Below are 25465 nucleotides of genomic sequence, written 5' to 3' on the forward strand. Positions count from 1 at the left end.
GGTATTTTAGTACCATGGTAGCATTTACTGGATATTGTTTTATAGTGACATTATGCAGGAAAACTCTGTCATTCAATAAGGCCCCTTTGTTTTAGTTATTTTTCTCTTTGACCCAAGAATTGATGTGTGAGAATCACAGGCTGGTACAAGGTTGAAATACCACAGAGATCACTCCCTCAGCTACATTAGTTTCTTAATCTTTTAGACGCCTGTTGAAGGCCAAATGGTTTGTTTCAGATTTCACTAATGTAAGAACTCTTCGTTTTGTGCCTTGAAAATATGTCGCTGAGATAATCACAATTGTAGCTGAACTAATAAACTACACAAAGGATGCTTCTTCACCCAAGGGCAGGAAGACGCTGCCTTATCTTGGTCTGTACTGGTTTAAACTGATAATCTGCTGTCTCATGAATTTTACCCTCTATATAAACTGTTGTACTTGTGAATAAAGTTGAGTCACTTTGGGAAGACAATCTGAAGCAGTCTCTGTTTTCTTGTTCTCCCAAGCTGCTCCCGAGCTCGTACTAACACGCTGAATGGCATGCTTGAATATTACTTGAGAATATATTTGACTGTGTTACAGACTAAGGGACATTCTCTGCTGATAGGTGAAGGTACATTCTCTGCTGATAGACGTCCACGCCTCGGAGGAAGTCGATCCACGGATTAGGCCCTGGAAACCGTTTCCTTCACTTGCCATTTCACTTTTTTGTTTTTTATGTCTAAAATGTTGTTTTGTGTTAAACTCCGTGTTTGAACGTTTAAAGCGCTGCTGTCCCGCTGTGTGAATGCGTTTCAACTGAACAGCCAGGTCTATATATAAGGTCGGTTTAAGGTTTCTTTGTAACGTCACCTGACGTTTCTTTGTAACGTCACCAGTCAAAGGACTGGCCCGCCCCGTCATAACGAAAGGGGCGGGACAAATCTGTTGCTTAGCAACTGAAAAAAAGGCACACCGCGCTGAATGCTACATCCGGCCTGCGACGGTACACCGCCTCCGCACCACCGTTTAAACATGAAGTGTGGATGTTAGAAGATCCCAAATATGGTGAGCTACTGGGAAATTACTCACGTTTTTGTTCTTGAGAGTGAGCGATAATAAGCGACATTTTATTGAGAAATTACAGTAGTCTGTCTACAAAAACTACAAAAATGACCTAAATAAGACAGAAGTACACATTCATTTTTATCGTTTTGTCAACAACAGGGCGCATGAGGTTTGTTCAGTATTTGTTGTGTCTACAAGGCTCAGGCGCCCCCATGAAGTGTCTTATTTGTATAGTTGAAAGCATTATAAAGGAACGCAAAACTAAATTACATATAATTATAATTCTTGGCACTTTCTGGTGTGTGTGAGTTAGTGTTTCTCTTTTATGATTTGTGGGTCCAGCATCAAATTCAGAATCCTTCCCATCACACATGAGGTCTTGAATAATCATCTTATTTTAAAGACCTCGTAGTTTGATAGTTTGCTCTCAGACTGTGGGCTTCCTTGTGGTTTTTAGGATATTTAGAAGTAGAAGGGGATCATCCTTCTGTGGAACCAGCTCCCAGTTTGAATGCAGGAGACGGACACTATCTCTACTTTTAAGATTAAGTTTCAAAGTTACCTTTTTGCCAACGCATATAGCTAGGGCTGAATCAGGTGACCATGAATCCTCCCTTAGTTACCCTGGGACTACCCTGCTGGGGGATTCCCACCATGTGTTTATACACCTCTCTGCATTCAATAATTAGTTCTTGTTCATCTCTGGCTCTCGTCCACAGTGTGTCTTTTGTCCCCTTTTTCGTCTCCTCATCCCCAAAGGGTCGCAGCGGGCTGCCCCTCCCTGACCGTGGTTCTGCCAGAGGGTGCTTCCTGTTAAAAGTGAGTTGTTCCTTCCCACTGTATTGAGGTTTTTTCTTTTTAATTGTAGACTTTCTACCTTACAATCTATACCACCTCGAGGAGACTGTTGTTGTGATTCAGCTCTGCATAAATACAATTAAATCGAATTAAGTGGGTTCAGCTGTTTTGTGAAATAAATGTGAGTGACATGGTAAGTAATAGCCTGCATGTAACTCATGGTAAGAAGAGCAATATCGCCCCCTCCTGGTTCAACCTTTTTTTCTTTGCAGTAATCTTTCCAATAATAATACATATGCACTAACCTCATGCTTGCTGTTAACAATAGCCTAAAGACACAAAATCAAGTTTAGTTTTTTCCTTAAGTTTATGTTTTTTTTTATATGGTTGGCATTTATTTTGTTTCTTTTTAATAATTCTATTGATTCTATTGATTGTTTGCCAAGCACTGAGGTCTCTGCTTAGACTGTGCTACTGGGATCACTGATTTAAAAATGAGGCAAAAGCACCAAAGTTGTGCTCAAAAATAGTACAGTGAGCTACAACCTGTTGCTGTAGTAATTCTAACACACTTATTGTTTTTAAATACATACATGTTTAGTTCTTTTAAACCTAATTATTATTATTTTTTTTGCAAAAGTGTCACCTAAACACCCAAATATACGTAATTCAAAACTTACTTTAATTATTACCCATTTGGCTGGTAACATGGACCCAGTCTGATGGATAGTTACTGAACAGATAGTCTTTTCTTTAAAGGCTGCATTCAGAGCAAATCATTGTAAAAACAAGACAAGTCAATAAAAAACAAGTAATAACTATAATACTAAACTACAATAGAGAGAAAATCCAGTAAATATAATTATATTATGTAAAAAATATACAAATATTTACCTCTAATTTAAAAAGACATTACAAGGGTACTAGTTTCATTTTAATCTAAACATAATCTAAATTGACACTAAATCAGTTTAAATATTACAGCTGAAGGTGATTTTAATAAATGTACTGCTGCTTGACTTTGTTTTACTACTGCAGTATAATTTATCATGTACAAAAGCTCCAAATGTTGTTTCTCTGACTTAATGTTCTGATGACGTTTGTGTTACTTTGCAGGAAATAGTCAGGACCCAGATGAACCTGTGCTGGAATTCAGTGTGGGTGAGTAATATGAGCATTTATGAAGGCTGTCCATGACCTGTAATTAAATTTAGCGTCATTAGTGCCACTCATTGCAAGTGACAGTGCACATGCTTTCAGCATGGAGTCTGCTCTTATGGTAGCAAAATAAATTCAGAAAATCTCCATCAAAAAGCAGCTCAGCAGCAGAAATATATATGGTCAGCTGGTTGTGAGTTAATGAGCATGTGAAATCAGTGTGAACATTTTGAAACAACAACTCTCCAACCTCGTAATTGTAAGACTGCCTGTGCAGCCACAGGAGCCTTCAGAGAGTCTTCCTGCTTGTCTCTTGGGTTGATTTGCTCGTGTTTTCTCACCCAGTCAATGACTGTAAAAGGGCTGGACTAATTGGAGGCAGGTGTAATTGATTGCACTGATATGCTAGTCTACTTATAGCCCACATTACAAACACTGCTGTGTTATTTTGTCTCTCAGTGCAGGTATGTAATGTGACAAAACCTCTAATGATCTGATATGTTTGGGATGGATGGGCTGTGAATTATATAGTGAATTGTCTTATTTTGTCGCTCTGTGCAGGCTTTCTACTTACAGGGTGGTGGGTCTCAGAGGACAATTGCTACCCCTGTTGAAGTGAACAACGTGTGGAGTGCAACTGGCTTTGTGGCATAGCTGGCTCTGGCCTTGGACTGTGTGTTTTTACTTTGTACCTAAATGGGACACTGGACTTCTAACTACTATTCATTGTGTTTATAAATAAAATTTTAGAATTTTATTGACTGTCATCTTTTTGCCCATGGTTGGTGAGACCTAGAATCTCTTTGTGTGTGTGTGTGTGTGTGGGTGTGTGTGTAACATCAACAGGGTTTTGCATAAAAGAGTGTGAGCAGGTCAAAAGGTCAATTCATTTATTGTAGTTTTATGGCAGCACCCTCTAGTGGCCTTGAAGCAAACAGTCTCCTAACTAAGCCATGGCATCTCTGGTCTCTCCTACTTTTGTGTGCTCTGCTGGAGGAGCAGCATTGGATCTAGTGATACTGAGTAAGCTGATTAGGACAGGCCTGGAGAAATGTGGTTTGCATGAAGTATCAGGAAAAAAACAACCTTGTATTGTAAAATAATAATACACGAATAATAAATACTTTTCATGACATTCAGATTTCTGGACTCACGAGTTCATAGAACATTAATGTTACGAAACATTGAGAAGTCTTAAAACTACATTGTATACTTATTATTTATTTACTTTAATCAGATTTGACTGGTATTTTTAAACATTAAGTTTTTGTTCCTTCAACTATTGTATTTAAGCTTATGACTCACTCACAGTATGTTTATATAACTGCCTAAAAAAACGGTGAGGATGTGGCCGCAGTGGCTGAGAAGCAAGAACTTTGCTTTTTCTTCTTTTTTTTTTTTTTCTTTTTTTTTTTTTTTAATTGGGAAGCATAAATGAACATACCAGAAAACCCTGCACGAAGGAGCCATATTTGTGTGTGCATAAGATGCTTTAGTATTATTACACATATGATAAGGATGTTAGCATGCAACACACAAACTCAAGTGGTGTTGCCAAGATAGTTGCTGACTGGCAAGAAACTTCTAGAAGAAATCTGGTGACAGTCCAAAGCACAAATGAACATGTTTAATACTCGTGCAAGACCCTGTGGGAAGGTGCCAGATTGCTGTATTTTGTGTGAATCAGGAAAAGTGCACGGTGATGACTAAAGCTTATAAAACATCTCTCTCCTTATGTGTGCATATATGAGAAAGAAAATTCTGCCAAAGCAACTTTAGCTTCTTGCAAGCATCAGTACACAAAGGATGCTAACACAAAGCTAGCCAAGAACCAAGAGTGATTTTAAAGTTGAACGTATGCCGACCCCAGCAGCCAAAGGGAGCTCCGGGGAGAGCTTCTTGGGGTCCAGTGATGTGTCCTGAAGAGACGACATGAGCTCTACCTCCTGTAGGCCCACCCCAGCAGTAGGTGCTGTCTGTCTCATTCCGAGTTAACTGCTACTCCTCTACATCTAAACGAGCCAGTTGAGGAGGTTCAGGCATCTGACAAGGGTGCCTCTTGAACGCCTCCTGGGTGAGATGTTCCAGGCATGTCCCACCAGGACAGACAGGACACACCCAGGACATGTTGGGGAGATCACAGCACTCAGCAGAGAATGCCTCAGTGTCCCCCAAATAATGGAGGAGCTGGCTCGGGAGAGTAAGGTCTGGGTCTTCTCTGCTTATGCTACTGCCACCGAAACTGGACACCAGATAAGCTCAGAAAAATGAACAACCTGTTTAAATAAAGGTTAATTTAAAAAAAATGTTTGTCATTAGCTAGTCTGTGTACATGTACTTCTTCTCCAGTGTTGAAAATGTTAAACTCACAACCTGCACATTTTCTGGTTGCATCATCAAATAAATACCCCCAAAAGTAGTCTGAGTACTTTTACACTGGTTTTATGCTGCGATATTTTCAAAGTCTTTCACTGAACACATTCAGTCACACATTGTTCATCATTTATTGGAAGTTTATTGTTTAATGTCCTGTCTAAATAACTTCAGTCACCATTTGTATTCATTAATGAATAACTGACTTCTAATATTAAAAGAAATAGAAACTGTTGTGCTGTTGTTCACGTAGAAGGGCCTGCTGCTGGATGTCCAGACTTTGTGCGTCAGCAGGAGGGTCAGGGTACAGGGTTCGAACCTCCTCATGAGATGTATCTGCTGGATAAAAGCAAGCTACATCACATCTGGGATTGTCCTAGAGCTGCCCTACAGTAACAATCAACTGACTAATATATGAAATACTTGCAGTAGCACAATAATAAACACAAAGCAAAAAAGTGTTTAGTGAAGATAAAAAACCCCATCAAAGTTTTAGTTTGGATAAAGGGAGACAGAGCACCAATCTAAACAAGTCTAAACCATCTGGCACCTCCACACTTGTAAGAACAGCATGACCAAAGTGATTGTAGGAGGAAACAACCTTGACTTCCTTTACATAGCTTAGTACTGAGAATAAAAGAAAAGCATGATTAGAATTATTTGTGCTTCTTCTTTCGGCTGCTCCCTTTAGAGGTCGCTACAGTGGATCATCCGCCTCCATCTCTCTATTTCTAGCATCCTCCTCAGTCACACCAACCCCCTGCATGTCCACCTTCACTACATCCACAAATCCTTTCTGTGGTTGTCTGAAAACATCATCCACGGAGACTCTTGCCTGATCTCATCTGTCAGCCTCTCCATCACCAGTGCAAACAAGAAGGGGCTCAGAGCCTCTCTCTGATGTAATCTCAACCCATCACATACTTCTCTGCCCCTCAGGACTTTCTTATGCAGCACCACAGTTACTCTCTTCGCACCTTATCATAGCCTTCACTCCTACCCTCTCTATGCCTCCCGTCTCCATCCTCTTCAGAGTTGCCTCACTTCCTTCTCTAATTCAATTTTCGTCCAAAGTACTCCTTCTCCCTTCTCAACACACTTTCTTCACATTAGCACATTTCCATCTCTATACTTGGTTACTCTCTTCCAGCACAATTTATGTGCCTTGCCATTCATTAAAAATCATTTTCTCCTTAGTGTCCAGCCTCACATACAACTCACTACTCAGCTGTAACTTTATTAATCCCTCGGGAGGGGTCCTCTGGGGTTTTCACAAAGCTGAATAAACGTCAAACAGAAAACTGATTAAACAAAGTGTGAGACGGTGGAGAATTGACGCCAGCGCCCGGTTATATTTTAGACAGCAAGGAGCAGACGCAGTTTCACTCCACCGAGGGAGCTCGTGACGTACTACGGGGCTTTCTTTAGACCGCGAAGGCGGGTCCTCAGGTGGAAGCAGCCTCTGAATTTGGACACCCCCGCTGTTTCCGGCCAGCCAATAATAACGGTGACATTTAACGTATTTTGTCGAATAAATAAACACTGTAAAATATATTTGCCCCCCCAACAGCCCTTTGAATGTTGGCAAGTATGAACCGTCTGCTCGGTGTTTCCTAAAACGTTAAAGCACGTTTGGCTTCACACTGACAAACAGACCCAGCTTCGGCACAAACCTAAACTAATATGACACCGGAGCGGAAAGGCTGATTATGTTTCCAAGATGGTTTGTGTTTTTTTAAAAGGAAGGAAACCTTCCTCAAAGCGGGCAGAGCAGTGGAGCCGCCGAGGGAAAAGCACACGATACAAAAACTGTAGAATTAAAAATATAATTTATTATGTTTAAATAGTTAAAAATATAAAATGAATTAAAACAACCTTGGCCAAGGGAAGACACAATAAAAATCAATAACACACAACATTAGAAGTCCAGTGGAATCCACCACGGCCTAAAAGTCACAGAAAACTAAGAGGTCCAGCGTAGTATTAAAAGAGGGAAACCCAGCGGAGTCCTCGCCTTCCTCCCCGCATTCCACGTCCTGGTGCACTGAAGAAAGGGAGGGAGCGGCAGTCACTATTCCTTTGGCAGTTTACTTTATAAAAAGGATAAGTCAAAGACTTACCCGGGTGGGCAGAGCTCTCAACTCCGCCCGCCGCTTCCTCAAACTGCAATCGGCACCGCGGTCTCACTGCTTCTGTTCTCCCGCAGTGCACGAGCTGGCTCTTGTCGTTATTGCCACCAGACTGCCGCTACGCGTCCCTAGTCGCTGGTCATCTGCCTTTTTTTCCTCTGATCGTTTCCCCTTTCCAGTCGCTGGTAATCTCTCTTCCCAGTCGCTGGTCGTCTGCTCCATCTGATCATCTCTACTCTCTGATCGTCTCTCGCTCTCCCCTCTGATCGTCTGTGTCTTTCCTCTGTCTGTCTCGCATTCTCCGTGTTACATTTTTGTTGAACACCGGCTCCAAACCTCTTATGTGTCCTTGAGCACTCTGTAAATTACCTTTTCTTTTCTCTCAGGTGTGTCCAATTAGTAAAAACGGGGGAAAAGGCGGAGTCTCTCCAGGACAATTTGCCGGCAACTAAAAACATGCAAACTAAATAAAACACTGCACAAAATACATGCAATATAAAAAATAAATATATACACTTCACATAAAAATACAGCACAGCAAAACAACGTCCGTCTTCCCTGGATGACACTAACTAACCGACCAAAGAGCCGCGTTAAGTGGCGATATCACTAACGTCACGTAACTTAGCCGAAGGTTAGCTAAATTTGACTTTGTAAGACTTTTTCATTACGCTAACATTTGTGATATGACTGCACTATGCTGCTGTTGTTGACTCCACTTAATTCTACAATTCTTTCATTATGCTAACATGTGTCCTGGTGTATATATGAAGTGGGATAAAAACCCAGAACTAACTTTTAAGAGTTTATTTCTTCTCCGCTTAAGCATCTTGTAATCGTCGTTCCAACACAGCGTGTTTGTTTTGATTCGTAGACCCCGAAAATGGTGCCGGGCTCCCACAATGCATTGCGGCGTGCCGTCAACTCCAAAGCGTCATTCAAATCTGTGAGCGCGCAAGGAACGCCGCCTCTCCGCGTGCGTTTCTTGTGACGTCACTGGCAGATCAAAGGCGTTCGCGCTGGTCTGTCAGTAACGTCACAGACAACCGAGCCTATAAATAACGGCTCTCAGACAGAAAAATCAGAACTCGATGCTCATGTGTTTGCAAAACGTTCAGCAGTCGGCGCTCTGTAATACAAGAAAATTCTCACACGCTCAAACGGAGAAAATCTAATTTGTGACACAACAATGGAAACCATCAACGAAAATTCAATCGTGGTCACACCAGACCAGATTATCCCGCCAATCAACAGGTGCTTTGAAAGGCTCTCTGAAGTTCAGTGGAGCATTATAGAAAATGGAAAATGCGACTCCAGCGTCCATGCCGTGCTCGCTGATATGATTTCTGAAATCATTCAGATCGCCTCTGCCAGCATCCTGAGGATTGCCCTTTCTGTTATTCAGGAACCCATGATAAGGGAAGAGTTTATGGATGAGGGGAAAATAAGGGTGTCCCTCGGAGACTCGATCTCAGCTGCCATCGCCGGCGCTCTTAATGTCTCAAAACAGCAAGATAAGAGCGCTGACAAGCTGACGCTGATGGTTGAGGAAGAGATCTCAGAAAAGGTCAGCTCAACCATTGCACTGATTGAAAAAAGCCCCGATTTCCCAGTAGACCCTGCCGTTTATGTTAGCGGCAAATTTAGTAGTATTAAGAAACTACACCGCATGGTTTGTTGCGCTGCCTCATGCCTGAAAAGGTATGCAGCATGTAAGCTGCGCTGCCAGTGTGGGACAAATGGGTCTCATTCCAGTACAGAACATACTGGTTCAAAAATATCAGTGAAATCAGCAATCGCAGAGATTTCTGTTATTCTGTCAACAAGGAGCTCAGATGGAGAGATGACAGGAAAAGATAAAGATGAGCTCCCAGAAGAATCACAAAGCCATATAAAACCCACTGCAGAAACACAAAGTATCCAGGCTCCAACCCCAGTAGAAATGGTTGCAGCTGACATCGTAGGTGAGATACTTGCTAACATGGATTCAAGCAGTGAAGAGCTCTGTGAGAAATGTAACTTACCCAAACCTGCCTTTAATGCAGGCTTAATTATCCACAAGGTGAGACACTTCTTCTCCAAATGTGTGCCATCCACCTCACACGCCAGGCTCAAAGCACGCAAACACAACTTTTCCATGTTTGCAAAAAAACAATTTGAAAAAATGAAAACAGAGCTGAAAAAAAGAATAAAGGCAAACAGGAAACATTTTGTTTGTCTACAAAACATTTGCAATCACCCCAAGAAGGAAACTGCGCCCTCCAATGAAAGTATAGTTTTCATTCTCCCAGGGTCAGTACCTGAAACGGCTGCTCCCCAGAGTACAGAGGCTCATCGCTCCCCTTCTCCACATACGGCAAGCCTGGGAACCGCAATTAAACGTTCTTCTTCAGTCGACTTTAACGTCATTAGATCAGACGTTAATCAGTTATTTGACAAATTAACAAAGAAAGAAGAACTCTTCCTCATCGATAAGACCTTGGGGGACTTTAAAAATAGTGGGCATATCAGGAATTTTACGGAGGACTTAGTGGCAAACCTGTTTGATCTACTTACGGTGGATCGAGGCTATCAAATCCCCATACCTCTAATGGGTAGGTCCCTCTCAGACACGGTCATCTCCAGGACTCCGAAATCAGTACAGGGCTCAAAGCGTCGCATTTCTGCTGAAGTCCTCTATGTCCTCATAGATGACACAGTAGAAAGGTTTTTGCAGAAGCTTTTACTCTTCTGCAATGAAGAGAAAGATCAAATGATTCAAATGGACAAGATTTCTGGGGCCCTGGAAGACATCCACAACTTTATTAAAAGAGCACAGACCACAACACAGGAAAAAAGCCCTGATTCAGATGGCAGAGGAAAAGAATCTGGTGCATCACTTCCAACACCAAAACCTGGGAGCATTTCTCCAGATAAATGCTCTGTGGCATCTGACAAGTCACCTCGAACGCCACAACCTGGGAGCATTTCTCCAGATAAATCATCTGGAGCCTTGAGCCTGAAACACTCTCTCAAAGATTCCTCCAAAATATCAGAGATGGATTCTGTGTCAGGTTCATCTTGTGATGTTGAGAAAATTTCCAATGACCTTGCGTTGCTCCTTATCATGAGAGTCATCTATAAATCTAAACCTGAGACCCAAAAGTTTGCTGCTCGGATCGCAACTACTACAAAAGAAATAGACACGGTCATCAACCGTCTGAGCAATCTAATGCAGCCTGAACTCAGCAGCACAGCGTCTGCCACAAGTCTGACAAATGACAAGACAAAGTTCATCAAGAAAATAGCCAAACGCCTCATCAAGGAGTTTGGCTCCCCAGACAATGTCTTAAAGGCTTTGATGGCAAATGATTCATCTTTTGATGAGGCTCTGATTAGACATCTAAAAATCACTCTCGGAGTCATCCCGGGTCCCCCAAAGACGTCCAAAATATCCAGGTTTTTTTCTGCGGTGGGAAAAACATTGCTAAAACCCTTCAGGTGGTTCACTAAAGCCAGAGATCATTAAAATGACCATTTTGGCTTTTCCCACTGCCCTGCTTCTTTTAAAATCTTGAAGCAGACTTTTAGCACCAAATCCTTTTTTTAAAAACATCACCATAACATTTTGGGATCAGCCCTCAAATCCAAATTTTAGAACTGTAGTTCACGCCATCTCGTCTCCTTTTGATTTCCATCCCCCCAACCGGTCGCAGCGGATGGCCGTCCCTTCTGAGCCCGGTTCCGTTGGAAGTTTCTTCCTGTTAAAGGGAGTTTTTCTTCCCCACAGTCGCCTCGCGCTTGCTCAGAGGGGGATCATTTGATTGTTGGGGTTCTCTGTAGTACAGTAGGGCTTTGACCTTACAGTACAAACAGGGAGGAGACTTTGGCTTGATTTTTAAAATATCTAATTCGGCATGAAATAAAAAAAATCCAAATTAAAAATGCATTCCAAGTTTGTTTGTGTTTTTCTTCTGTTGTCAAATATGTAGAAAGTGTTACACGTGTGATTTTAGTCATTTTGCATCAGTTTGTAGCCGACGGGTCTGTTTGTGATCATCCTGCATCTGTTTTTGTCTGATTCGTGTCTTAGTTTGGTCAATTTACATCACTTTTGTGGCCCAATTTAGTTGTTTTGCATGTATTTGTGGCAAAATGTGTGGACGCTGTTTGACGTTGCTATGTTTTGTCTTAATGCTTCACTTTGGTTGTTTATGTATGTGCTCATTTTGATTCTAGATGTAGACCTGACATCTGAAAATTAGCACCTAGTCCACTTCGAACATTTTTTTTAGTCCAAATAAAAAAATTTGGACTAATAAAAGTCCAAATAAAAAAATGTTAATACATTTTTTTTTATTTCGCCAACCTTGTAGAGCAGTGGTTCCCAAACCTTTTTTGCTAGGCCCCCCTTTGTTTTACAAGAAAAATGTTCGCTAAAAAATATTATTAGCCAAAGCTTTCACTGGAAGTCAGTTACTGGTGTCAGGCCAGCTCCCACTTCTTCTTTTGTGTTACTTCTGCATATAAGTATACACAAAGAGACATTGAGACCTGAATCACAAATAAAAGCCACCTTCAAGATTAACAAACACTGTTTAAAGAGCTCCGTATAAACTTCTGTGTGCAACAAGGCCTCTGTAGCATCCAGACCACACTGATCTAGGTCTTCTTGGTAGAAGAAGGTGTTTCCTTTTTCCAGATGTTTAAATGCCAGCCTCCCCAGATTCAGAAGAAATTTCCTTTCAGCCATCTCACTTGTTTCATGTCCCCCCACATGTTTGTTCCCCTTCTTCATCTGAACCAACAAGAAGTGTGAGTACATGTCAGTCAGGGTCTTGGGCAGCTCTCCTCTCTGCTCTGTAGTCAACATGTGCTCCAGAACTGTAGCAGTGATCCAGCAGAAGACTGATGTGGAGGCTCCTGGATGTCTTCATGTGGGAGATGATTCTGGACAGCTCTTCATCACTGAATCTCCTCCTGAAGTACTCCTCCTTCTGGGCATCAGTGAAGCCTCGTACTTCTGTTACCCTGTCAACACGTCTAGGAGGGATCTGATTGGCTGCTGCAGGTCGGGGAGTTATCCAGACGAGAGCCGAGGGAAGCAGATTCCCCTGGATGAGGTTTGTCAGCAGCTGGCTGACTGATGACTTCTCTGTGACATCAGACAGCAGCTTCCCGTTGGTGAAATCCAATGATCCAAGTCTGCTTTCATCCAGGCCGTCAAAGATGAACAAAAGTTTACAGACAGCGAGCTTCTCTGCTGTGACCTTCTGTAATGTTGGATGGAAAACATGGAGCAGCTCCAGAAGACTGTACTGCTCGTCTCTGATCAGCGACGCTGTTGGTCAGAACCACTCTGATGGGTCTCTGTTGGTCAGGTAAGGCTTTAAAGGTGTCGTGACACCTGACTGTAATGTCATCAAGAGCCTCCATCTTGGAAGCTGTCTCCAGCTGCATCACCTCATGTTGGTTATGAACGTCTTCATTCTGTCCCTCTGTGATGTAGAGCTCAGTGTAGATCCTGTTCGGGAGGGTTCCACTTCCTGTATTATCAGTTTCTTCAGTCACACTTTCAAACCTCCTCCTCAGACTGATCTTATATTCTTCTAAAACCTCTTCCAGACTCGCATCTGCTGATTGACAACAAGAAACCAAAAAGAATGAAATGTCTTTAGTGTGTGAAACTGCATGAAAAACAGACTTTTATCTTTTGACGGGAGGGATGGGAATGGTGTTAAGCATTGTAAATTGTAAATAAGCTTCAGAAAATAGTAAATCGTGTAACATGACATTTTCGGCATTAAGTTATAACCAGTGTGTGACTTATTTAAAACATTTTGATTCATAATCAGAACCTTTTTTTGTCACAGCAGAGACAAGAAGCAACTGTTAAAAATGTTCCTAATGAGACATTTTAAGAGGAGGGAAAATCCCCCTCATACTGGCTTCACATCATTGGCTCCCTGTTAAATCCAGAGCTGAATTCAAAATGCTTCTCACATAAAAAGGGCCATAATAAAACAGCCCCATCTTATCTGAGAGGCCTCACAGTATCATATCAGATAGATGGAGCACTTTGCTCTCAGCCTGCAGGTTTTATCCTGCCCTCCTCCCCTCATTCCAACCAGTCGTGGTGGATGGCGGCCCGTCACTGAACCTGGTTCCGTCTCAGTGTTCGACTGTACAAAGAGAGAGTTTTTCTTTCTTAATGTCTCCAAGTCGTTGCTCGTAGGGAGTTGTCTGAGGCTTTATTACTGAGGCTTTACCTAACACTATAAAGTGCCTTAAGGTGGCTGTTGTGACTTGGTGCTATATGAATAAAATTTAAGCGATAGCAGAAAAGCAACAAAAACTGTTAACCCAAGAAAATAATGGAAGGAAATAGTTCTGAATATGCTTAATACGCGAATCCTCATCTTATATAGTTCATGTAATCTGCTACATGTAATTTCATTCAGTGTGATGTTATATGTAATCTGTGTGGGAAAAACGAGTTATTGTCGTCTTAGTGAGCTCTGTGGGTCAGACGTTTCTGGCTCTGTACGAAGAGAGGGCTCGTGAGCGCGCTCCATTTGTTCTCCATGTGATCCTTTACTCTCTCTGTGCTACTGCGTCTCTTTGCCTGCTGTGCTACACCCTGGGATTACTGTTGCTGTTGTTTGGCCATTTACATGATTCTGTTCTTGTTGTACAGTAGCTGCTTAATAAAGTGTGTACATGAACTCTGCTCTTCTTTAGATGATCTTTTGTTGAGTGTTTTTTTTGTTTTTTATTTCATCTAAAAATCTACAAATGACCAGCTAAACTTTTGGCCCAGCAGCACACGCAGCCATACAAACTATTTCATTTTGAGCTGCTGCTATGAAATCAGAGCCAAATGGAAAAGCCTGCTGCAGCGTTTTTTACTCTGATTTTCTGTTTGTATTTGGATTCAGCCAGTATCCAGTATTTTGATCATTTATTTCCAACAAACAATTGAATCCTTTCGTTTCTAACACATCACCCAGTTTGCATCAGTATTGATCTCCAGCATGTTTTTCTCCGCGCGAGAGCCATTATGTTTTCAGTGTGTTCCTCTGATTGTTTTGAGTAGTATATATTGAGGATTGCCTGATATTGTGAGCAGGTGGGGAACATGACAGCTGAACTTTAGCAAACCAGGTGAAAAATAATTAAGACAATCACAAAGCAGGAAGTAAAACTAACGTGAGACATGAAAGGAAACAACATTCAAAGTAAAACAGGAAAAAAACCTATACCATAAAAAATCGAATGAAATCTTTTTCATGCACCTACAAAACAAGAAGTCAAGTTTTCAAAAATGTGTTCATCAGCACACGGATACCGACTCATTCATTCCTGTAAAAACATAAGCTCTAACAGTCCTGCTGTTGTTTAGCATCAAACCTCAAATGAAACGTGACGTATTATTTAACATCTGTTTGTCCTCCAGGCGACATTTAGAAATAATTTCCTTAATTTACTCAGTGATAAAGCAGCTTTAGAAACCACAGAACAGCATAAGGCTGGTACGGCTGTTTGATTTTATTCACTCGCTGCTTCGCTCGTGAGTCAGCATACAAAAACAAAATGAGTCGGTAAAATCTTTTACCTTAAGGTTGAGGGAGTTGCACTGCAGGCTACAACAGCGCAATCCAAATCAAGCACCTACTGAAAAGTGTTTACAGGAACAGATGCTGTTGGGCCTGCGGGAGGGCCCGTTGTCACAAACCCTGCGAGCCTACGTGCGTCACCATCCAGAAGAGGATTTTGCAACAGTCCATCGGGAGGCGTTGCTCCTAGAGGAGGAACAGTTGGGACACCAGGGATTGCAAACTACGTGCTTGGCAGTGGGTGAGTCCAGGTGTGTTAAGCCACCTTATGAACCAGACTGGAAAGAGACATTTAAAAAAGAAATTATGGAGGATGTCAAGGGTCAAATGCGAGATCTCGTCAAAGATGTTGTTAATGAAATTAAACCGCTCTTGCCACAGCAAAGCCCAGCCGGCTCAGCTTTTAATAAATCAAGGTTTAAGCCAAAACGTTCTGGATATGCTAATAACTGGACCCGAGAGGGAGAACCCATTTGCCATCGTTGTAATCAAGCTGGGCATATTGCCAGATTCTGTCAGAGCACACTAGACCAGCAACCACCTTTAAACTAATAAACCCCGCTGCCGAGGCCCAGGCGGTGGGGACAAGGGACTATTCAAACAATCAGGGGGCCAGTACAGCTTTTGTGGGAGAATGTCCACTCATTGAGGTGTGTATGGGAGGGGTCAAGATGACAGGATTATTAGACACAGGCTCTCAGGTTACACTAGTGCAACAGCAGGTAATGGATCTCCATTTCCCTGAAGTGAATAAAACTGACACACCCCTGTTGTTCGCCTTAAAGGCAGCCAATGGACTTGAGATACCATACTCAGGCTATGCGGTCATGGATTTTGAGGTAGAAGGGGTGGAGATACCAGGAAAAGGGGTTATGGTTGTGAGAAATGACTGTTCCACGCACCCTTTAATTATTGGTATGAATGTTATTAGTGCATGCTGGGATGATGTTTTTGCCGAAGGCAAGTCTGCTTTTCATCCTCAAAAGCTGAAGTCCCGCAGAGCATGGAAAGAGGCGTTTGCCGTCTGTCAACAGACTGCTACCACCAAGACTGATGGCTTTCTAGGCTATGTTCGACCTGCTAGCCGCAGAGGAGTCAAGGTGCCCCCGAACTGTGAAGTGATGGTCTGGGGCCGGACGTGTAAAGGTAAGGGTGGGACAGAACGCTTGGCACTAGTGGAGGCCTTACCTGATGCTGGACCCTGGGGGGTAGCCCGAACCCTGTCAGTAGTCAAAGGAGGGAGGCTCCCTATCCGGGTCTGTAACCCTAATCCATACGAAGTGACTATAGGACGCTACCAGAAGATGGGCCAGTTGTACCAGGTGGAGGAGTCGGACGTGGAGATGGACAGTGATCTTAGCCTGACAATGGGATCCGATGGTGTGATCGAGGTGGGCGTAGTTGAAGCAGCTGGGCCCGAAGAGCCTGCGATCCCTGAAGAGGAGGTGAGTCAACTGCTTAACGGCATAGACTTGACCCCCCAGCAGAAGGTCGAGCTCCAGACCCTGCTGCAGAGGTGGCGAAAGGTGTTTGCTGTGAACGAGGAGGATTACGGAAGAACTGATATGGTCCAACACCAGATCCACACAGGTGATACACCACCCATTAAACAAAAATATCGCCCTTTACCACCACTGATGTACAAAGAGATTAAGATACTTCTAGCAGATATGCTGAAAAAAGGTGTCATTCGGGAGAGTAGCAGTCCCTGGGCAGCCCCCATTGTGTTGGTGAGGAAAAAGGACGGCAGTTGGCGATTTTGTGTAGACTACAGAAAATTAAATGCAGTAACTCATAAAGATGCGTTCCCGCTCCCCCGAATTGAAGAGACTTTAACATGTCTGACCAGAGCTGAGTGGTTTTCCACACTGGATCTTGCCAGTGGATACTGGCAAGTGGAAATGGATCCTAAGGATCGGGAGAAAACTGCATTTACCACTCCTCTGGGTTTGTTTGAGTTTGATCGCATGCCTTTTGGACTCTGTAATGCCCCTGCCACCTTCCAGCGCCTGATGCAGCGGTGTCTAAGTAGTCACCTTTCTGAATCTGTTTTGGTATATCTGGATGATATAATAATCTACTCACCTGACTTCTCTACTCATCTACAGCAATTGGAGAATGTCCTGCAGAAGCTGTGGCAACATGGTCTGAAGCTGAGGCTGGACAAATGTAAGCTGTTCCACTGTCAGGTGAAGTTCCTGGGGCATCTTGTCGACCAACAAGGGGTAAGACCGGACCCTGAGAAAATCCAAGCTGTCCAGAACTGGCCTGTTCCCTCGACCACCCGTCAGGTCAGAGCTTTCCTTGGCCTGGCAGGTTATTACAGGCGATTTGTCCCAGGGTTTGCTAGGTTGGCTAGACCTTTAAATGCTCTGCTCGTGGGAATTTCTAGCAGGTCAAGCATGCAGGTCCAGTGGTCTGCTGAATGTCAGGAAGCCTTTGACAGCTTGAAATGTGCTCTGACCGAGCCCCCTATTTTGGCTTATGCAGATTTCCTGGAGCCCTTTGCACTTTATACTGATGCCAGCAATCAAGGCTTAGGTGCTGTGTTAGCTCAGGTGCAAGATGGCAAGGAACGGGTGATTGCATATGCCAGCAGGAGCCTACACCCCACCGAACGAAATGACAAAAACTATAGTTCCTTCAAACTGGAACTTTTAGCTCTAAAATGGGCCATTACTGAGAAGTTCAAGGATTACTTGACAGGTGCCAAGTTTGTCGTGTATACCGACAACAATCCTGTGGCCCACTTACAGAATGCTAGACTTGGGGCAACAGAGCAACGCTGGGTGGCACAGCTGGCATCCTTTGACTTCGAGGTTAAGTACAGGGCTGGAAAAGAGAATGCTAATGCTGATGCTCTCTCTAGATTTCCCACAGACTGTCAAACAGCTTACATAAACACCACGAGTGCTCCACGTCGGGATGCACAGGGGCTGGTGCCGCAGATGAATGACTGGAAGGAGGCTCAAGAAAAGGACATGGATCTGCTCATCCTGAGGGAGTATGTGGAACAGGGAATCCCCCCTGATGCACCAACGAGGAGATCCCTACCTAGCCCTGTACAGAAGTTATTACAGCAATGGAGAAGGCTGCAGGTTTGCGAGGATACGCTGTGCAGAGAGGTAACATCACCCTGCGCGCCACCTTTTCCATCTGCTGCCCTCAGGGAGAAGGTACAGGTCTATACAGGCCAGAACATCCAGACTGGCCAACAGCCTGTATCCACAGGCAGTGAGGCTCCTGAACTCTCTGCCCCCCTCTCACGGACAATAACCATATCCAACTTCTTAATAGCAATGAACTGGTCTGCATTGGTGCATCATATCTTTATTCTCTTCCCCCTCCTGCCCCCCCCCCCCCTTTCTTAAATAGATAACTATCATATCTGATATCATATCTCACAGTACAATAATATTGAATGGGTTGCATTGTTGTATTTTGTCATGTTTCTCAGGTCTTTGTCTGAATTTCTACGAACATTATTGCTAAGGATTGTCTTATTGCATTGGAGTCACACTGGGTTAAATATGTACACTTGGGTTTTAAGGGGTATTTATTATTTTCTTCTTTTTTTTGGGTTGTATGGAAGCCCCAAACGCAATTTCATTGTTCTTGACAATGACAATAAATAAATAAATACTAAATACTAAGGGACCCTAACACTAACGAAATGTACCTTCAGATTCTATGTCCTGCAGAGAGACACAAGGAGGTGTGGGAGAAGTATCACGAGGCAGCGGCACATGCGGGAGTGGAAAAGACACTGTCCAGGATACGTCGCTTCTTTTATTGGCCCAGCATGGAAGAGGAGGTGCGCGAATTCCAGCTAGGGTGTGCTGCGTGTGGCCTACGAGATAGAAATAGGCCTAGAGCCCCTTTGCATCCCGTTATTGTGTCCTATCCCCTTGAGGTTGTGGCCCTGGACTTTCTTACATTGGGGAGGCCCACAGACAGGTACCAGAATATTCTGGTTATGACCGATCTTTTCACACGGTACGCCTGGGCAGTTCCTACCAAAGACCAGACTGCTCAGACTGCGGTGCATGCTCTTTGGGCTCACGTGATTCAGACCTTCGGTTGCCCGACCAGGCTACACTCAGATAGAGGTGGTAGTTTTGAGTCTGCCCTGATGTACCAGCTGTGTAAGTGCTATGGCATTACAAAAAGCAAGACCACCCCATACCATCCGGCTGGAAATGGTGGGGTTGAGAGGATGAACCAGACATTGCTGCACATGCTTCGGTCCCTAGAGTCAGAGAGACAACAGAGGTGGCCAGAATATCTCCCAGAGCTCTTACAAGCATATAATAATACTGTCCATAGTGCCACAGGGTATGCGCCGTCGTACCTGATGTTTGGGCGGCATTTGAGGCAGCCAGTGGATTTGAACCTAGGTGTTGAGCGGGATTCTCCATGCCACAACCTGGGAGGGTGGGTTAAGGACCATCACCAGAAACTATCCTTTGCCTATGAGATGGCTAAGAAGAAGATGAGGGCAGCAGCCACGCAAAACAAGAGGGCTTATGACCGAAGTGCACGGGCCCTGCCGTTGGTGCCAGGCGAGAGAGTTTGGATAAGGGACAGGAATAGGCAGGGACGAGGCAAGTTGCACCCAGGTTGGAGCTCAGAGCCGTATGTGGTAGTGGAAGAAGTTGGCAATAGTAGTAGTAGAAGTAGTATATAGGGTGCATCCAGAGAAAGGGGGGGGGGGAGAAGGTCCTCCATTGGAATGCACTAAAGTTGTGCGTTACCCCTGCAGCAGACTACCACTCAGAGGGGCAGGAAGTCAGCGTTGAGGGAGAGGTGCTAGTTGAGCCTCCATTTTATGGTTTTGTGCCCAGCGCCCCAGCCCAGCAGCCGGGAGAGTTGTCAGAGGTGCGGCGCTTGACAAGGCCTAATTTTGGTCAGCCACCCGCCCGTTACAGGTCGCTTGACTAGGGTGACAGGGACTGTCACAGGTAAAATGTGGGGGGATGTCACACAGTGGAAAATTGTGTTTTTATATTTTGTTTTGGATCAGACTGTGTTGGTACAGGGTGTCGATTTTATTTGCATGATTTTATTGTAATAGTGATATTGCATGTTTGTTTATTGATATTCCTATTGCATGATTTTATCTCCATATTTATAGTGTGTGTTTAGTGTTGATTGAACAATATGTTTTTTATTATTCCACTGTGGATTAAGCGGACAATTGTAGGCACCTGTGAGGTGGGGGCGTTCCCCGTGGTGGCCTATCAGCCACCAAACTGACTTAAGGGAGATAGTGAGCGCAAAGACTAAAAAGAGAGAGACACACGAAAAGTGGAGAGCTGGAAAACAAAACGTGTGCAAGCCAGCATATGAGAAGAAGGACCTCTGGCCTGACTGTGGGGCGCCACGAGACATTCGGCGATCGGCCAGCACAACCCGGCGATCCAGTCCCGACGGACAGAATAGCGACCGTGGGAGGCGACGCGTGAAATCCACAGTAGGGCAGGGGTACGCCTCTGCCTGCATCTGGCGGAGCTACGAGGGAGGCCGTGCGCGGAGGTGGAGAGTAGCTGGACTGCACGATTGCGCACAGTCAGGTGGAGATAGGAGCCTCCTCCCTGGTCTTCTGCTGGCGAGAGTCCACATCCCGGAAGAGGAGTTCCTCTCCTGTCTCTCTCAGCTCAGGAGAATTTGCCCGTGTGTTGCGGGACTGGGAGAATTAGGACCCTGGGGGGGAGTTTTTAGTATAGGGAAAAACATTCATTTAGCTTTGTGTTTTTAGCGTTTAATCATTCCTGCCGGCAGGGTTTTTAGCGGGTTGTAAACACTATTTTTATTGTATACGGGGATTTTAGCTTGTATTTGGGGTTCTGACTGTGTTTTATCCTGAAAATAAATGGTGTGTTTGAAGCCAGCTAAATTTCTGTCCTCTGAGCTCTGACCCACTCACTCCCCTTTCTGCTTGTATAGGCGTGGTGGTGAAGATTTAGTTCCACCAGTTTAGCGGCTACATTAACACTCAACTTAGATATTTACACCTTTAACCTCACAGACTGGCAACAAAACCCAAATAATACTGATGATGCCCTCAAATCAGACAATTTGCCACTTAAGTTTTTAGAGAAGTACAACTGATAGCATAAAGCCCAGATTCAGTCTTAGACATTCTGATGCAAGAAATGTGGGATATTCAGCATCACAACTTTACATGCTACTGTGTTAAATACAGAAGAGGCCTTTCTTTCTTGCATTACTTTAGACTGCCATGTTGAAGATCATTTGCTCACACAGCTTACAAGATGAAGGTGTGCATGACATTGTATTTATAATGTCCTTATTTTGAGTCCTTTACTGATCCAGCAGTCTCTGGATGATGCGATACACTCCTTTACTCACAGTTCGACGAAAGAATAAGATGAGTGTAGATGGCTGCAAGGCAGCGTTGAGTTTTCACTGTAGCAGCCCTTGGCATCAAGAACGACAGAAGAGTCTCTAACGGGTGCAGCCATTTATTTCCTCACCACACACGGCTCATTCTCTGGACGTTGAGCACCGTGAAAACTATAAAATAAGAAAAAAATTGATACCCGTACAGTACTTTTTGAACTATAACAATGAGCAATAACAACAATGAGCTTAAGTTAATTCAGGCAAGTTCAAGCAAGTAATTCTGAGATATACAGTCACAGATTAAATAAAACAAAAGGGGTTACTTCAAACAGCATCAAGGGATTACACAGTTCAGTTAAATAAAATATAACAACAGATTATCTCTCATCACATACCTCAGTCCGCTTGCCAAGGGTGCAAAAATCCGGTAAACACTTAAACACTTCGGCCCGTTTCTCATGGGGTGCTGCTAGCTTGCATGACACACATGTCTAGCTAAAAAATAGCACATGGATGTAAGTAACGTAAATACAGAATAAAAAGGTTTTCAGATAGCTCACAATCCAAACGCAGCAACATACCTTACATTAGAAACACACTTATCATACTTATCAAAGTATTATCGTAACTTACATGGACTTTGTACAACTTATTCCTGCCGCGACAGACTGCTCTATACGCGTTACGGGGCATGCCTCTGAGCACATCTGTCCTTAGTGCGACTGCGCATACAGTTCCGACAACCCCCGCAAGGATGACTTATGGTACAGATCAGCGGTTCATTACACAAAAACTCAGGTTTATTGCTCAAACAAAACAAAGAATAGAACACAGCTGGTATGAGGGAGAACGTGACACCGGACATAGGGAAACAGAGGGCTTAAATGCACAATACAAAGACGAGGGAACAGAAAACACATGAGGAACACAGCTGAGATGAATTAGACACAGAGAGACCAGGAAAGCAAAACTAAACACACTGAACAAGAAAAGCAAGACTTTCACAATAAAACAGGAAACAAAAGAATGCAGGACTGACACATGAGCTTGGCAGAGGAATGGAGGAAAGGCAGACAGGAGAGGTAGTGAGGGACCAGGGGAGAGAGAGGGGACGAGACATGGCAGGCTGGGGAAACATGGATAAACGTGATAGGTGGGGGGAACATAGAATGTCACACAGGGAAGTGAACATGGGCACAGAAGAGGGAACCAAGACATGAGGACTCACACAAACATATGAGCACCGACACACAAAGAGAAAGAGACAAAGAGGGAGCCTAAACGTACAAGAAGCAAACATAGGTTACAAAAGGGACCTTAAATAATAAAACATAATACAAACTAACACCAAAACACAGGAACGCAAAAACATTGGATCAAAATGACCCAGAACCATGACAACAGCAGCATGTGTTTTGTAAAAATATCATGGAGTAACTGAAACCAGTCAAAATCACTGTGGTTTACTGGACAGAGCTCTTTAACATACAGCAAAAAAAAAAAGTGCAGTGTGGGTTTTCTGCTCTGATTCATGTGTACAATAAACATCAATACATCACATTTTATACTGCAGCTACCTTTTCTATTACATAGCTCATACATATATACACACACTGTAATATTTGAGTAATATGTGCAAACAAAAGCAAACCTTTAGTTTATTATTAAAAAAACACTAAAAGGAATAAAAAACATGATGTGTCAAAATAATATTTCTTTCTCCTCAAGTCATTTTTATTTTTCTGAGAATGATGAAAATAACATAAATAAAATGTTATATCTCCCAAAGGAGCCCTGAAGTTCAAGCAAAGCACTGACAATGCCAACGCTGCGGCTTTGACTCCTGCGAGAATATCTGCAGTCATGTTGGTGGAAACCTGGCAAGCAGTGATATTTCAGAGTGATATTTACCTCTGAAACCGCAGCATTATCCTGACCAGAAGCCAAGAAAAAATAAACACCGTCGTACTCAGAGATCTATTTTAGAACTCACTGAGGAGCGAGCTTTTTCACAGAAACAGAGTTCACACTTTCCGAGACATGTCTGAACATATGACGCTTTCCACATTCCGCTTCAACGTGACACAAAAAATGTGCTCTTTTATGTGTTCAACCTGGTGAAGTCCCTGATTTTTCACTTTTAGGTGTAGAGAAATGGCCCAGTGGCACTGTACTGTAGGGTAGAGTGTAGGGTGAAGAAAACAGCATGATAGTGAAGGACATGGCTAATGCCTGGAGGTGGTCTGCACCTTGAATGCTCACTAAGTATTCAGGCTTTGTGTTTGGTAACACTAGTGAAATCTTTACAGCCTGATCTTATATTCTCACTTTTTCTCATTTTTTTCAGCTCCTGTACTGTCCAGTATCTTTGTACTTCAGCAGGGATGCATCTACAGATTGAAACAGCGCCGTCATGGTCTGAATATGATGACCAGAGTTAAATAGCTGCGCACCTCCCCTCCAAAACCTAAACGCAGACACGCTTCTGACAATCTGTTATTCTACAAAAATGCTTTAAATAAGTTACAGACAGTTTCCTTTAAGAAATACAGAAAACAGTCAGAGGGAAAAACCAGGAAAAAACTTTATGTTCAAAGAGAAACGGCTTCCCAAATTTCCAAGAATTAAAAAAGAAAAGAAAAACTGGTTTTGAAAAAATTGAGAAAGAAAAGACTTCAGCCAAACCAAAGTTTGTTTCCTGAGACCCAAATTGAAAGAAAATGTTTGAATCCATAATCTATTTAAATTTATACATTATAAATATAAATAAATTATCTATAAATTAAGTTAACCCACCTTTAAAAACTAATAAGACTAAACTCCATCTGTCCCTGAAATCAGGTCAGATCAGTGTTTGACATCAAAGATTTTAAACCCAGCCCACTGGGTTTAAAATCTTAAAAAAAAAAAAAAAGATTAAAAACGTCACTGAAACAAACTGAGCCCAGTTTTGATGAGGAAAAATTGGGAGTTCATATTAATAAAGTTGTGGTCATAAAGTGTTTAATGTGCACCAAGACTCTTGCAGGATTTTTCAGCTGCAAATAACTTTGACTAAGAATAAATGTGAAACTATTTAAGGTCAAATGAGAATATTATAACCCACAGTAATAATAACTGTCACAATAAGCCATGGTTGTTGTGAATGCTTTGTAATGCCTCGCATGTAATTATGACATTTGGCGCTAGATGGCAGCACTCTGCAGACAATCGCCATCCATACTGTAACATTAAAGCAGGTATTCTTCACGATGTTTAAATAGGCCTATGTGCAACCTCACAGGTTCACACCACCTGTGTGTGTGTGTGTGTGTGTGTGTGTGTGTGTGTGTGTGTGTGTGTGTGTGTGTGTGTGTGTGCTCCAGCTTTTAAAACCTTCCTTCTTGTTAATTCTTGTTTCATTTCAAACAGCATTCGCTTCAGACAAGATTGAGAATGTAATTTGACTTTGTTCATAGATACAAGAATACAAATAGCAACACCACAGAGTTTGTAGCTGCAGATCATAGCTTAGTTATTTTCTCTATCAGTGCTCTAACCTGTAGGTTTATTTAAAACCTGAGAATTTTTTTGTCCTGTTTGGCTTCTTTTCAATTTGGTGTGTAACTGTGTAACAGAGATAAATAATGAACAAAACTAAAAATGTAAGAACTGTGCAGTCCTATCTTATGTTAGGATGATTAAGCCTGACCTCGTCTCAAATATCTTTAACTTGAATTTAAGGTCAGTCGCTGCTGCATGAAGCAACTATAACAGGAATCTGTACCGCCCATGGATTCACCTCTGTATAGACAACAGCCCACCAGCAGTTTAACTGCACTGCTGAGCGCGCGCGCGCACACACACACAAACTGTTGGTTCACAAAGATAACCCTGTGGGCGAAGCACATTCTCCACAGTGACTCGAAACCTCTTCCCAGAACAGTTCACAGCCCAGCAGCAGCCCTCCGTATCTGATGTGTGTGTTTGCATTGTCGGCTCTGCACCTTTAGCATGAA

The 25465-nt window shown here is 43.0% G+C and overlaps 1 protein-coding gene and 1 long non-coding RNA gene across 2 annotated transcripts; both read left to right on the forward strand.

The window, feature by feature from the left end:
- The first annotated feature begins 907 nt into the window (after positions 1-907).
- On the forward strand, positions 908-3761 carry LOC146558444 (uncharacterized). The gene is made up of 3 exons (XR_014888604.1): positions 908-1048; positions 2963-3007; positions 3581-3761. It is a non-coding gene; the product is annotated as an uncharacterized LOC146558444 (long non-coding RNA).
- Positions 3762-8500: 4739 nt separating this feature from the next.
- Positions 8501-11434, forward strand: LOC146558445 (uncharacterized). The gene has a single exon (XM_085247265.1). The coding sequence runs from the start codon at positions 8696-8698 to the stop codon at positions 11012-11014; it is 2319 nt and encodes a 772-aa protein (XP_085103391.1). The 5' UTR covers positions 8501-8695; the 3' UTR covers positions 11015-11434.
- The last annotated feature ends 14031 nt before the right edge of the window (positions 11435-25465 follow it).

Source organism: Mchenga conophoros, linkage group LG15 (assembly GCF_057382185.1).
Source record: "Mchenga conophoros isolate Kocher_MC1m ecotype Shallow Benthic linkage group LG15, M_conophoros_male_GT1.1, whole genome shotgun sequence".
Lineage (NCBI taxonomy): Eukaryota > Metazoa > Chordata > Actinopteri > Cichliformes > Cichlidae > Mchenga > Mchenga conophoros.